This window comes from Poecilia mexicana, unplaced genomic scaffold, assembly GCF_051168715.1.
Source record: "Poecilia mexicana isolate PSO_F unplaced genomic scaffold, ASM5116871v1 scaffold_1, whole genome shotgun sequence".
Taxonomy (NCBI): domain Eukaryota; kingdom Metazoa; phylum Chordata; class Actinopteri; order Cyprinodontiformes; family Poeciliidae; genus Poecilia; species Poecilia mexicana.
This window is the reverse complement of record NW_028263370.1, coordinates 14,162,130-14,176,621: the sequence shown is the minus strand read 5'-3', so window position 1 is coordinate 14,176,621 and position 14,492 is coordinate 14,162,130. Positions and strand designations below refer to the sequence as shown.

The window sequence follows — 14,492 nt, the reverse complement described above, 5'->3', positions numbered from 1 at the left end:
GAGAACATCATTTGTGCTGCTGTTGGTTAATTATTACATTGGTATGAAAAATGGACAATAATAACAGTTGGAATATATCAGCCAACGATTACTGCACTCCAAGCAGCCCTTTATGGTGTTAGGATAGCCCTCATTAATCCTGCGATGATGATATATTTGTGATATATTGTGCGGTTATATAAAATGAGTTTCATTCCTAAAACGTTGTCAATATTTATATTGTACTAAAAAGGAGAAAAGTCGCCAGTATAGTTTAGGATAATATGTTACCATATGGCAATGCTGCAAGGCCCTCTCCATTAGCGTATGGTGTGGTCATTTTCTTGTTTGTCATCACTCTGGCTGTGGCATTATTAACCTGGAAAATAAACAAAAGGTTTAGGAGCCAATTTATTCAGTTTTTTTGTTTTTTTTTAAATAGATACAAGCAAAATTCAGGAAATATGAACATTTTAATAGGAATACATTTTCTTAAAATTTTAGAACATATATTTTATTTTTCACAAAAATCTTCTGCTTTTCATGTGAGGCGCCATCGGACTTTTAATTTCAGTTTTTATTCTTGACAAGGTGTTAATTCTGTAGATGAGCAGCGATGGTATTTAATGCATGCGCTTCTTTTGAAAGAAGAAACACTGAAAACAAGGATCCCAGTGAGTAATCAGGCAGTTTTGCACACAAACATTGCAACTATTGGCACATAGAACAAATAAAATTAAAATATATATATATTTCAGAGCAAAGGCATTCGAAAAGAAATCCAAGACCATTATATTGCTGCTAAAAAAAAAGGAGACAAAGAAGGTGAATTAAGCAGCAGATTTGTCAGTTGAACAAAATGCAAAAACTTATAACCAAAAATAAAATAAATAACATCAATCAAACAGTTTGTACAGAAATTACAGACAGCCAACCAGGAGTGCATCACATCACCAGAGGTGAGCAAAACTAACCAATTAGCAAGCATCAGATGCAGCAAATAGACCAATCAAAAACAGAAAAGAAAAAAGGTTGGATTCCCTCCCAATTGAGAACACATCATACAGAAAAGGGAGGAGGGGACGGAGAACAACAGAGAAAGGACAGAGGATGCAGGGGGAAGTGCCAGTCCACATGAAAGGAAACAGAAAAACAGAAACGAGAGGCGGAGAAGAGTGAGGGTGAATGATTCATCCAAATGTGCAGTTCTTCCAACCAAAAAAAAAAAAAAAAGATGTGATACATATACAACACACAAATCTGATTGTTTGCCTACATCCAGTCTAACTGTACATGAGCCATGATGGAGGAGATGATGATTGGTGCAAAAACGGATACAGAGAGAAAGGACAGCACAGAGAAAAGAAAGAGAGGATGGGGGATGCAAGTATCATTTCTCAAATTAAAAAGAAAAAATCAAAACAAAAAAACAAAACAATTCAACCAAACCAAAAACAATCAAACCATTGCTGTGAAACACTGCCGGGCATTTCAGATCAGTGTCGCACACCAGAAAACACCTCGTAGCACACAACCGACGACACACACCATCCAGAACCAAACTGATCAAAAGGTAAATCAAGGACACCTCCTCACAGAAATCAGAACAAGGCAAAGCTGTTTTCATTTATGTTTGCCAGGAATTATTGCAGGGTGCTTTTTTTATTTTATTTTATGTCAGCTTTGCTTTAGAAATCGGCCCCGTTTGGGAACCTGAGCTACTCATCCACGAAACACAGCTCTGATTGAAACAATAAGGCTGCAAACCTGCACTCCGACAACAGTCTGAGCACTGGTACAGGAAGTGATCATCAAGCACTACAGCACGCCATGATATACAGACAGCTATTATCCCCTCTCCAGAAGAGCTAACATAGCACTCATGCTCCAGCATGCTCTCCCACTAACAAGGTGCAAGAATGCAGCTATTGGCTGACACATGACACAGAGAGATGACATAGTACTACATGACGTCATACAGATGACCAGAAAGAGAGTAAACCATGCAGGATACAGCTCACGAATTAAATGCTTTGAATGCAGTTAGAGGTGATTGTAATGAATGCATTAAGAAGTGGTAGTCGTAGTTGTTGCACTTGCAGATAGATGCGGTACATTCAGTTACACAAGTGGCCTTATTGTAATGCCATGCGGTAAATGGCTAATCTCCTAATAGTCTCATTCACCACCTCCCCAATCAATCACAGGATTAGCCAATCAGGTTCTGTCCACCAATCAGTCAAGCTCCCTGCAGCAAGGGAATCCTTTGTTTGGGTGCATTTTATTATTTATTTATTTTTTTTGTTTGGGCGCATGGGGTGGGGGGAGGGGTCATTCAAAGATGATGCCATGTGTACACAACTTACCGTGGTCGGGGGAACGGCGTGAGGACACGCGAGCAGTTACCGTGGAGACTGACAACAACAACAACAACATACAAAAATCATCAGGGAAATCGAGAAAATATGCGTAAGAAACAAATGATGAACCAAACAAAAGAAGAAAAGTAAAACAAAATAAGGCAGGAAGGGGGAGGGACAAACAAAACGAAGTAATGAAAAGCAACCCCCACCCTGTGGTAGAAAGGAAGTGATGTCAGAGGTCACATGACAATAGTCACCTGCAAGTATCAGCCAACCACCTAGCCTCTATAACCCACCATGACGACAGATCATAAAGGTTAAAGAAATGGAAGGAGATGAAACTCAGGGGACACTCTACAACGATAAAATAAGAAATTAGAAATTCAATCTCTTTCTAGAGTGATTTTGCCTCTTACTACATCACGAGACAGAAAAATGAACAAAGATATGGAGGGATGAAGGTTGACATGAGGACAAAAACAGAGAGACAGACTGGTCGGGTGTGAAAAGAAAGATAGAAGGAGATGGAAGAAAACCTACTTAAAAATACAGAAAGGAGAGGGAATGACAGCTATCTATGGCATTCTCTTCACTTCTTTCTCCACCCTCCATTTTTTTGTTGTAAATCAGCACAACCTACACACAGACAAAGAGAAGAATGCAGGACATCCAAAGACCATGCAGAAGAGCTACAGCAGTAAGTAAAAGAAAAAAGAAAAGAGGTAATCTGAAGCACGATTTAATACCAACAGCTCGAGCAAATGGCAGAAAGCATGGCGTGTGTGTGTGTACGTGTGTGTGTGTGTGTGTTCCCTCTCGGAGGCCATTTGCAACTGAAATCTGAGCTCATGCTGACAAATTAAAAAGGAAAAAAAGATGCCACAACAAAATGCACTTCCATGAGATCTGGTGTTCGTTTTCAAGCAGGGAGTGTGCAAACAGTAAGTCTTTTTTTTTTTTTTTTTTTTTTTGTATTTAACCATCCATCTTGCATATGTGATTTTATTTCTTTATTTTTTTTTAGTTCTGGAAAATCAAAAATGACACCACACTTCTCACAGCAGTTTCATTCCTCATCTCCCGCCCCTGAAATGCCCCCCCCACCCATCATGCTTCAATCTCTGAACACACCAAACATATCAGCTGCGACCGCATACAAGTCGCTCAGTGTGAAGTGACAGGCTGGAGAAACCCCCAGCAAACTCTAACCTTACAGTGCCTCACCAAAGTATTCACGCCCTTTGAACATTTTCACATGTTGTCAAGTTACGACGTCAAACAGTTGGGTATTTTATTGGGGCTTCATGTGGAAGACCCAAATAAGCGAGGGCATCATTGAAAAGCAGAAGGAAAATGATAAGACTGATTTAAAACGTTCACAAATAAAATCTGAAAGGTTTTTTGACACCATTTGGAACTATTATTATAATAATGCAAGTGCACTCTCTCAAATATAACAAAAAAAAAAAAACGTTTCAAGAGAACGTTTTAATATCCAAAATAAACTAACAAAACAACTGAAAAAAGAATAATTAAGATGGATTATGAAGTCTCTGTAACTAAAATTTAATTTCAAAAAATAAGAATCACTTGGTTTAGACAGGGAAAACGGGCAAAAGTGACAGGTATTGCAAACTAACTACTTCAGATTGGGTATCAAATGTTTACAGTGTTTCTCTAAATGCAGACTTTCCAACAATGTCAAAAGGTAGCATCTATTTCAGAATCCTTGTCCTAATAGATATCATCACACTAATTTTAATTTATCATATGATTACTTGATTTATTGCTTAATGTGCGAGGCTTAGAATTGGGGATGAATTTGTGTTCAGTTTCTTTTTACTGTGAACTCAGGTGCCGTCAGAAGTCACAGAGGTAGGTTTAACTGCGTAATTTAATCTCAGAGGTTTGTTAGAGGACACTAATGAAGGAAGAGCATCATGGACGGCAGGGAATGCAGCAGACATGTCAGAGAGAAGGTTGTGGTGAAAGTTCAGATCAGGGTTAAATTCTGAAACACTATCCTAAGCTTGAAAAATCACGTGGAGCATCGTTCAATCCAAAACTGACAGGCTGAGCGAGGAGCGCGTCAGTCACAGAAGCAGCCAAGAGGCCTGAGGTAACTTTGGAGAAGATGCAGAGATCTGCATCTCAGGTGAGCAAAGCTGTTGACAGGAAAACACGTAGTCTTGCAAAGTGTGGCAACAAAGGGGTTGTTGGAACAGAAACAGAAAGCAAGGAGACAGAAAGAAGTGCCGTTTCCAATTTGCCACAAGCAATGTAAGGGGCACATTAAATAGGCTGCTTTAGTCAGGTGGCCTGTGTATGTAGGGGAGGGTGATGTGGAACTAGAATTTCATTGCAATATTTTGTGGCACTACTGTGTTAATTAAAATGATTTAAAAAAAAATAAAAAAATGTTTTAGGTATAACATTCATAACATTGTGTATAAATATTGTTCCTGAAAATCATACCCATTTGAAACAAGCTTCTTCAGGACGCCAGTTACTTAAATAAGTTGTGATTTGTATCACTAAGCTGCACACAGTAATTGCATTTAATCGTATTTTCAAATTTATTGATCTCGTTGTGGAACAGACGCTGGAAAAATAGTAAAAAAAAACAAACAAAAAAAAAACATTTCCGATAAAATTGTCTTTTTTAACATCATTAATTGGAATTTATCGAGACAATGATAAATGATAATTCATATCATAAATCATAAATGCCAACTCCTAGTATGATCCCTTGAACAAATCATCCCAGCAACTGAGGCAGAATCAAAACTGTGACGATCTTGTTTATTCATCGTGGAAAGCTAAGTCTGGCATAAAGATAACCACTAAGCAATCCTGGAAGACATCCTGTTACGGCCTTGAAAAGAACTGAGACCAGGGGCAGACAGCTGAATAGAAATGCAAACTACACTTTTCAGATTTTTTTTTTTTTGAGAGGATTTGTGAAATGTTTCCTTCTGCTTCACAAATTTATCCTACATTGTACTGATTCATGGCAAAGTCATAAGAGAATACATTTGGGTTTGTGGTTGTAATGTGATGAAATGTGAAAAGGTTCAAAGTGTTTAAATCGTTTCGCAAGACACTGTACGTTTCCAACCATGCGACACCAGCAGGCACTTTTCCGTTCGCAGGAGAAAACAAGAAAGGCTTTTGAAATCTCTTCCAGTCATAAACACAACCATAAATCAAAAACGGCCACTCATCATGATCATGGAAGAGGTGATGATGGGGATGGAGAAGGTGCAGGGAAACAGAAAAAATAAGATAAAAAAAAAAACAATCAGACCCTACATGCTGTGACAGAAGCAGCAGAAATCGCCAGCGATCAAGTCGTAGTGACGTCTCACCAGCCATGCCTGTTGTGTAGCCACTCCACCCAGCAAGCTTTGCAAACCACACAGCTCCAAGTTCAAGGTGGAATGGAGAGCCCACAACACCAACATCATCAACAACATCAACGACAAGAAGTGCCGTCATGAGAGAGCGTGCGGCACCGCTGCGCCATGCTATAGTGAAGCCAGAGGAGGGGGGTAGAGGGGTACACAGAACAGCCACGTGGAAACCTTCTCTGGGGGCAGAAACCACCATAATGGTTCTCATTTGTCATTTCTAGAAATGAAGGAGAGACAGAGGAGAAAATGGACATTGTTCTGGAGGGCTGGACGCTCACCTCGATTTTACGTCCTTCCACCAGCGTGCCGTGGAGCTTCTCCCTGGCCCTTTCTGCATCTGAGCTGGACTCAAACGTAACAAACCCGAAGCCCTGCGAGGAGAGGAGGAGGAGGAGGAGAGCGGGGAAAAGAGGAGAGGTGGCAAAACGGGCAGAAACAACAATTCAGCTCCTATTTTATAAAAAACAAAACACTTTAATGCTTGAGGGTCTGTCTCCACCGTCTTACCTTGGAGCCCCTCTCGTTGAAAATGATCTCAACATCAAGGATTTTGCCAAATTGCTGAAACGAAAGAGACGACGCAGTGAAATTAGGAGACTGCAGAAGCACTGAAGTCACATGTTCGCCACAGGGAGTCAGCACTGCTCAGCCATGATGAGCTGGCACTGAGCCAGGATGGGTTCTCCCACATCTATCTCTTCCCTGCTCTTGCCTCATCAAAACATTTTGGAGGCATTTCTCTTTACCAAATAGCGGTTATCACGACAAGCCGTTTCAGAGTAACAAATGTTCTGACTTTAAAGGGGCAGAGAAAACGTTTTGCGCATTGCAAGCAGAGAGAAAAGGAGGATTTTTTTATTTATTTATTTATTTTTTTTTGTCTACGTACCCCAAACATTTGCCGTAGGTCGGGGTCTCGGAAGCGGAAGGGGATGTTAGACACATGGAGACGTTTGGGCGTCCCCTTGGCGTCCGAATCGTCCCCAGGGCCCCCGCCGCCGCCCCCTCCACCTGAGCCAACTACAGACTGCCCGTCAATCTGAGAGGAGCCGTCAGACTGCAGGGTCAGAGAGACAAAATAAGACATGAACCAACTGATTACAATTTGTTACAGATATTTGTTTTTATCATAAAAGGCTGAGTAGACTAATGACAAACAAGAGGCGGTAATTAGCCAATTATTCCTCTGATTTTTCTATGTATCAGTTCTTACAGACATTTTCCATAAATAGTACTTGTAGGTACTTCTAATGTTTAACATCAAACAACAGATCAGAATTAGATCAAATGCCCCCTCGTGGAAATAAGGCTTCAGTAGGTCAAAGATTTACTAAAACCAAAACCAACGATACAAAACGGATCGGCGCATCTGCATTTAGAACCAAAGTTTGAAAGACATTTAAGTTTCTGATTAACAACTTGAGTGGCTTTTTCACTTTCATCCAACACAATTTATGTTAGAGAAACAGTCCCGGATCCAGGCTGCTTAATAAAATAGAAAAGGAAGGAATTCAGCAAATGTGGAAAGCAGACTTGTGAGCGTTGCTGCAGAGAAAATAATGTTGATTGCCTGAGAGTCTTTACTTAGCAGATTTATTAAGCAAATTTATCACCTGCAGTACAATAATTCAAAATAAGTACGCATTGTAGACGGGAAAGTGTATTTATTTAAAAGGAGAGGGAGTCTGAAAGAAACATCCCCTATGTAATGTCAATTGTATTAAACATATGTATTCAGCTCAAGTTGTTAAATCATTAGAGCAAATATTTAATAGTAATTAAGTATTTTTCTGTAGACAGAGCTACTTAGGTTCAGAGCAGAAACGTTTATAGAAGACTGTGGAGATTCACCGATCAAGTTTTTACTGGAAAATACAGATTTCTGCTTGTCATTAATGTCCCACTGAATGATTCCAAATTAACTGGTCTGGCATTTTTATTTTTAAAAAACATATAACGTGTAAAGCAATTTTTTCACAGAGGTTGTCCTTTTGAATCCATCAAAAAGTAATGACTTTTTCCTTATTTACTCATCAGAAAGATCCTTTAACTTTATCTGATAGTTTTACAATTAAAAAGATCACATCAAAGAGCAGCAATTTGTTGCATTTATAGACCAAATATGGTCAAAATTATTAGTTTGTTGTGTTCAATGAATGGAAGAAAGAAAAATCTCATCAGGTCTGCAGTATTTTTACCTCCTGATCACAGATCAGAGCCAGACAAGAAAAACAGACTGGATGAGTCAGATTTCTGTCAGATTGATTTGTGCATCTCCACAAATCCAGCATGGATATTGAACCTATGATTTAATTACTCAGCAGTCTAAAAGAAAGACATAAAAACACCTCTAAAAAGCTTAAGTCTTTTTGTGGGCCACACCACAAGGTCGGCGCTCACCTGGCCGAGGCTGTTGCCGGCGTTGCCCGCGCTGTTGCCTGCTCCGCCGACCTCCACAGGGCCCTGCACCGCTCCTGCCGCATACAGGCTGCTCCCGTAATCCAGAGTCAGGCCGTTCTGAGGAGGCGGAGGCGGAGGAGGTGGGAAGGCGGAGAAGGGTGGGGGTACGAGTCCTTCCTGACCGCCAGCACTATCCTGAGAGCCCTGTGGACGGAACGAGAGCGGAGTGAGACGGTAGCGGGAGCTACGGTAGCCAGCTGGTGAAATTCCCCTACACCTCCCAGACACTGCAAGACCATTTCCCCAGAGTCTTGGCCTAAAAGTCATGCAGACATGGCGGATACTAAATTTTAATTTTTCCCTCCTGTGTAAGAGCGTGCATGTATCTACAGCCCCCTGCCCATTAAATATTCACTGCAGCCACATCTATTATTGAGGGTCAGATGCCTCCATGCTCGGTTTGTTGCACAACGATGAGTGTCTGACGCCTGCATACACACTCACAAACGCCTCTGCGCACAAATCACCTTTGACATGCAAACACCCACACACCTAAGCGCTCGCACAAAGACCAACTGTTATTATGGAAAACTCTCCAAGTATTTCACACACAATTACCCCATAAGATACCAGTTTAGGTTACCAGCACATAGTGGAAAACAATGCAGACATCTGCAAACGAACAGTAACACACACGTACGCACACACACATTCCTCCCTGCTGGCAGAGGGGCATGAATACCCTAAATGGTAATAGTTAGTGAGCAAGGGAGGCAGCAGGGAAGGAGAAGGCGGGGGGGATGGACGATAAAAGGTGGTGACTGATAGAAGAGGCATGCTTTGCCTCTGATCCATAGCTGCAGAGATAAACCATCCATCACTGTCTTTCAGATCTATTTATAACTCTTGAGAATTCATGGGATGGCCAATCAATTAGAGGCTGCAACAAACTGGGACAATCCTTTGCTTTTAGTTTATTGATCTCACTAATATAATTACATCAGGACTGCAGCCGTGCCAAGTTGCACCAAGATGCAGGCAGGCTTTAAGGTAAGTGCTGAGGTCAGCATGCAAACGTGCTGAAGCTGCTTACGGTAACGGCGCATGTTGGCGGTGATGTCAGCAAACCACCATAGCAGTTTGTACTAGCACTTGGCTGGCTTCTCATGAACAAGACGGCCTCCTATAAACATATGATGATGGTAAAAGACCTTCTTCAGCAATGCATTATGTTGACCACACAGAAACAATCACACAGAAAATTAAAAAAACTAGTGAACACATCTAACTTTTGCAGGTACAAAAAGGCAACCGCCTTGTAGACATCTTGTCACAATGACAAACGGACGCCGCTTGATACCATCAAGGCTGACCTGGACACAGCAGAGTGTTTAATCCTCTTAAAATTTCCTCCTCTGGAACATGTTGTATTTAGAAACATTGGCAGCACTTTCGAAATGTCAAGATTTATTTTACAGGTCTGCATCTTCAACGTAGACATGGAGCTTGCTGTTCACAGGCAGCAATGAAAACCAAGCTGTGCAATTAACCGAGATAACGGTCCCAATTGTAAGTATGCTTTTATTTTGTAATGTCTTCTGACTGATGCGTATCTCTGCACCTTTCGAGGGCTGAAAGCTAGATAAGCTTTGCGAAGTCATGTTTTGAAAAGTTCGCACAAGTAAAGATGGAAGAAAGAGGAGAGGAAATGACGCATGGTTGGTATCAAACATCCAGCAATAGACAGCACCATGTTGTATCTGGAAGAAGTCAAGTGTACAATGAAAATGAATTTTTCCACATTTCACTAACATAAAATATACAACACAGCTTAAAATATCAACAATAAAACCTTGTTTTACAAATATTCTTCTCTCAGACACACACTGAGACTTCGTCTCTGTTCCTAAAGTAAAAAAAAAGAAAGATTTTAGGATCGTTCATGGCAGGAAGGCTAAAGAGAAATAAGTACAGTTCTTAAAGTGGGACCTTAATTGGATAAAATCATTATTGGCAGGAAAAATCAAAGTATAAGCAAAAATGGTTGGTTTTACATCTCTCAGCAGGACTGCAGATCTTTTCCAGTTTTTCTCCTAGAATCTCCTAGTTCAAGTTCTGAACCATTTCCTTATTGTTCTGGTACTGGTGGATTGTAGAGATGCCTTTCAAAGCAAGAATGTCCACAAACCTGCAGCTTGGCTCAACCAACCATGCACAGTTAGGAAAATGTTGTCTGAACTCTGCCGAAGTGCAACAATAACATTACTTTTTAAGCATGTTCTGCAACCCAAAGGTGGCCTTACATACAGCAGGCAGCAGGTTCACTGCATTCACCATCACAGTCAGGTACGAGGCTGAGCACTGCAGAAATGCTTCAGTTTGCTCTCAACGTCAGTAGAGAAGTAAATCTGCAGAGTGGCAAGTACATGTGGAAAAACTTCCTTCTGCATTCATATGAAAAAAAAACCTTGCTTGACTCTGAACCTGATATTGGTGACTAGTGCTAATAAAATCGTAAAAGAAGGCTGGTAGAGCTACTCATTTTTTACCTTATCCCGTTGTTCTTGTGTTTATTTAAAACAACGGTTCTTGTTAATGCAACCTGTTCTGGCTGTTTCCAGATGCAACCTCGATTTAATAAAGACAATCAAGCGATTAGGAAACCATCAGATATCCTTTTTGTAGAGCAAATTGGCCCTGGCACATGCAGCTTCTCTGTGTCGTATGACTGGGAAGCTGGAATGTGAAAAGTGGGGGGGGGGAAGGACAAAGATACTGTTCACACAATAATAAGAACAAACTGAGCCAAAAATTATTCACATGCATTCATTTAATATCAACCTGAATATGATAATTAGTAAAAAGAAAAGACAGAGTTTATGTTTAATCTAAGAAACCTTTTGTTTTCCATGAAACGTACTTTTTATTTACCTTCCTATTGTGTTTTTCATTCATAGTCTACATGTAATTATTTTCACCATATTGGTTCTGCTTTCCTCTGCGGTTATTAATCTTTAATGATAGTTGTAATGAGGTAGCACAAAAAGAACACACTGGTAGTAGCAATTTAACAGTAATGGTTGATGTCCTTTTTATCATAATCGTTTACCAGACATCTGCTTGGTGTGTGTGTGAGTGTGTGTGTGTGTGTGTGTGTGTGTGTGTGTGTGTGTGTGTGTGTGTGAGTGTGTGCGCGGGAGTCTGTCCATGCGTGAGTGACAGCGATGCCCATCTGAGCTGCACAATGGATCACTGTCCCTTTGGGAGAGTTAAAAGTGTGTGGGAGGGTGTTTATGTCTGTGTATGTGTGCACGTAAGCCATCTGTCTCCCAGCTTTTGACCTTTCTCAGCGTCGCACCTGTGACACTGTAGTCCAGCCCCTCGACTCTGTAACAAACCGGGGGATGCACGCGGTCGACACGGATCACATCAATATTGTGACACAGGAGCAGCAGACTGTGAGGGGGAAACTTTGTCTGTTCGTTGGCAGAGACAAACAGAAGTAAATAAATACAGCAGGAGCCCTGGAATGAAATGCAAGAAGCTTTTAGAGAAACTGCTCTTTCAATTGCTTTGGATACTGGTTTGATAGTTTATACAGTGCCTTACATAAGTATTCATACCTAGTGAACTACAACATTTTGTCAGATTCAATCCGTCATCTGAAAATACAGAGAGGATGGAAACAACTGTGAAACTACAGACACGGCTGTCCATCAAAACAAGGAGAATTTATCAGAGAAAAGGCTGATTGTATCGCTGGAGAAGCTGCATAGATCCACTGTTCAGGAGGGAGAATATCCAGAAAGGACAACTATCAGTTGTTGATTTTACTTGTACTTGAATAGTTAAAAAAAAAAGTTAAAAATAGAAAGAGCCGCTGTCAAAATAAGCCATTTAAAATTTGCCCCAGGTGTATGAGGGACAGAACAATCATGCGGACGTCGGTTTCAAAGGGCGATCCTGAAAGAAAACCTGTTCAAAAGACTTGAGACTGAGGTTCAGCTTCTAGCAGGACAATTACTCTCAACATTCAGCCAGTCACAGTGCGATGGCTCAGACAAAAGTAGGCCTGAACAATATGGCAGAAAAATTACATCTCTGATTTATTTTCATGCCAGGTCCATTTTTTTTTCCAAAGTAGTAATTACAAATGACTGTAAACATTTTTAAAAAGTGGCTTTTATTTCAATAATACCTTCTGTGAGTTGTACAACAGAGTATTGGGGAAAGGCTACAAGGATTTTTGCTTAATTATGAGAATATAATCATAATATTAGCAGATTAAAGACACAATTTTTACCAGAACGAAGCCTTGCAAGAAAAAAGTCATTATGAGAAGAGAGCTTGGATAAGGTAATTATTTTTTTGTTATTTTTCTTGTAGGATTTCTCAGAATTTGGCAAAGAATTTCATTCTCCAAATATTATGACTGTATTCTTACAATATTTTTGTACAAATATTCTCACAATTACAAATGAAAAAAATCTAAGCGAGACCCCTATATATTTCTTTTGTAGAGTTGACCTGAATTCAAGTCCAATTAAATAAAAGCTGTAAAACATTCCTCTGCTGAACTGTGGAAATCCCAATAGTGTATTGGTGAAAATAAATTCAAATTTTCCAAAAATCTTAAAAAACAAAAGTTTTGATTAATTCAAAGGAATTTATCACCCGGCCCGAAACCAAAGCATATTGCTGTGTTAAACTGGCCCAGTCAAAGTCCACATCTAAATTCAATTGAGAGTCTGTGGCAAGACAAACAGAAAACAGATTCTCACAAAATCTCTCTGCCCGATCTGCCTAAGCAACTCTATTCCTTCCGCTTCATAACTGTGCAGTTCTTTGTGTTGGACTATGACATCAACAAAATGCATTAAAGTTTGTGGAGGTTGTGGTTTGAATATTATTGCTCTGTACTGGAAATTTCAGACTACGTATTGTGTATAATCTATAATCCTTCAACAAAAACTTTTGCTAATCTTAGAAATAAGAATCTTACCCTTGCAGAAGCCATTAAACCTGCTAACTAATCCTCTTTTTCACGCTGATGTCGAGAGAACGTAGACACTTTCTGTAGCTTTAAGAGAAGAAAATGCTCAGAAGTCATCCTTTATTGACTGCAGTACCGGACTGCCTCTTGTGATTTTTCAGCAACGTAATCACAACATGAAATCCTGTTATCTTACTCCCTCCTGCTCCCTGATAGCACGCGGTAAATGCATGTACGCCATTAATCTCGACACTCTGGCAACGCAGTCGTTTTTTTTTTCTTTTTTTTTTTCATACGGAAATCCTTGAACTGCTCCTTCGAGAGTCTCTCCCAACACAAACCGTGATCTCCATCTTCAGCGCGTGGCCACTCGAGCCGCGCTGCCAGCAGATTACTGACCGCTGTGTCCAAGTTTAACTTCATTCACATTCTCAGATAGCAGCTGTGTCCGCTCATCTAAACTCTGCAGCTGTATGAACCTGCTCCAATATTGCCCACGGGCATCCAAAATAGGATTCTGCTGAGTGATAACATCCCTCACGTCGCTGCCTTCCTGTCCTGTGAACATTTCATGTGTTATATGTTGAAATTGGGGGCTCATTTTTTTCCACACTAACCATGGCAGCTATTATTACTCTCTGATAATTTAGAATATCCCACGTCAATGATGAGGCTCTCAGTTGGAATTGGGGCCGAGAGTGAAAGTAAAAAACCCTGACCTCTAAGCATTTCTCCTTCCACGCTATAATACCTCTTTTAAATGTGCGCTCGGTAAACAGCTGATATAATTTTATGCTCTAATTAAAGGATAGAAGCCTTAAAATAGACCAGGAAATCATTAACATGTGAGGAAATCTCTCCATGTTGGATAAAGAAATTCAATCTGTGATGGTAATAATGAGAGCTGCGATCCTCTGATGAGAACGATCTGAATTTATTACAGTCGCCTCTCCATCTCGGAGATGGATAGGGGAGAGCAGAAACGCGTAAATTAGTCAGCTTAGATGAGGTTTTAGGCTGAGTAATGGATGAAAAAGAAACCTATGCTAAAGGACCGACTGATGCATAGGCTCGCCTTAGATTAAATGCACTCACAGACATGAAAATGATCAAGGGTGGAGGAACTAATTCCAGGTCAGCAAGTTGTTTCTTGAACGCCTTTCTGGAGAGATTTTTAAGAATTGATGAGTCCATAAGTCCATTACGGATTTATAACTAAACTGAAAAAAATAAACGTGATTTTTTTTTTTTTTCCCTGTGCAACTTGGGATGTCACACTGACCACCAATCAAATGGCTTGACATTTTCAGTAAAATGGTGACGTCAATAATACTCGTACAAAAA

General features: G+C 40.2%; 1 protein-coding gene across 4 annotated transcripts in view; it reads right to left on the bottom strand.

Annotated features, from left to right (window-relative positions):
- The window catches only part of rbfox2 (RNA binding fox-1 homolog 2), a 50,784-nt gene that overhangs the window by 11,052 nt on the left and 25,240 nt on the right, over window positions 1-14,492 (bottom strand). For all 4 annotated transcript variants that reach the window (XM_014982406.2, XM_014982391.2, XM_014982383.2 and 1 more), the window contains 5 exons: window positions 8,156-8,359; window positions 6,645-6,812; window positions 6,263-6,316; window positions 6,034-6,126; window positions 271-358 (listed from right to left, as the gene is read on the bottom strand). In XM_014982406.2, the coding sequence (XP_014837892.2) occupies window positions 271-358; window positions 6,034-6,126; window positions 6,263-6,316; window positions 6,645-6,812; window positions 8,156-8,359 (607 nt within the window). The remainder of the gene's footprint in view (window positions 1-270; window positions 359-6,033; window positions 6,127-6,262; window positions 6,317-6,644; window positions 6,813-8,155; window positions 8,360-14,492) is intronic.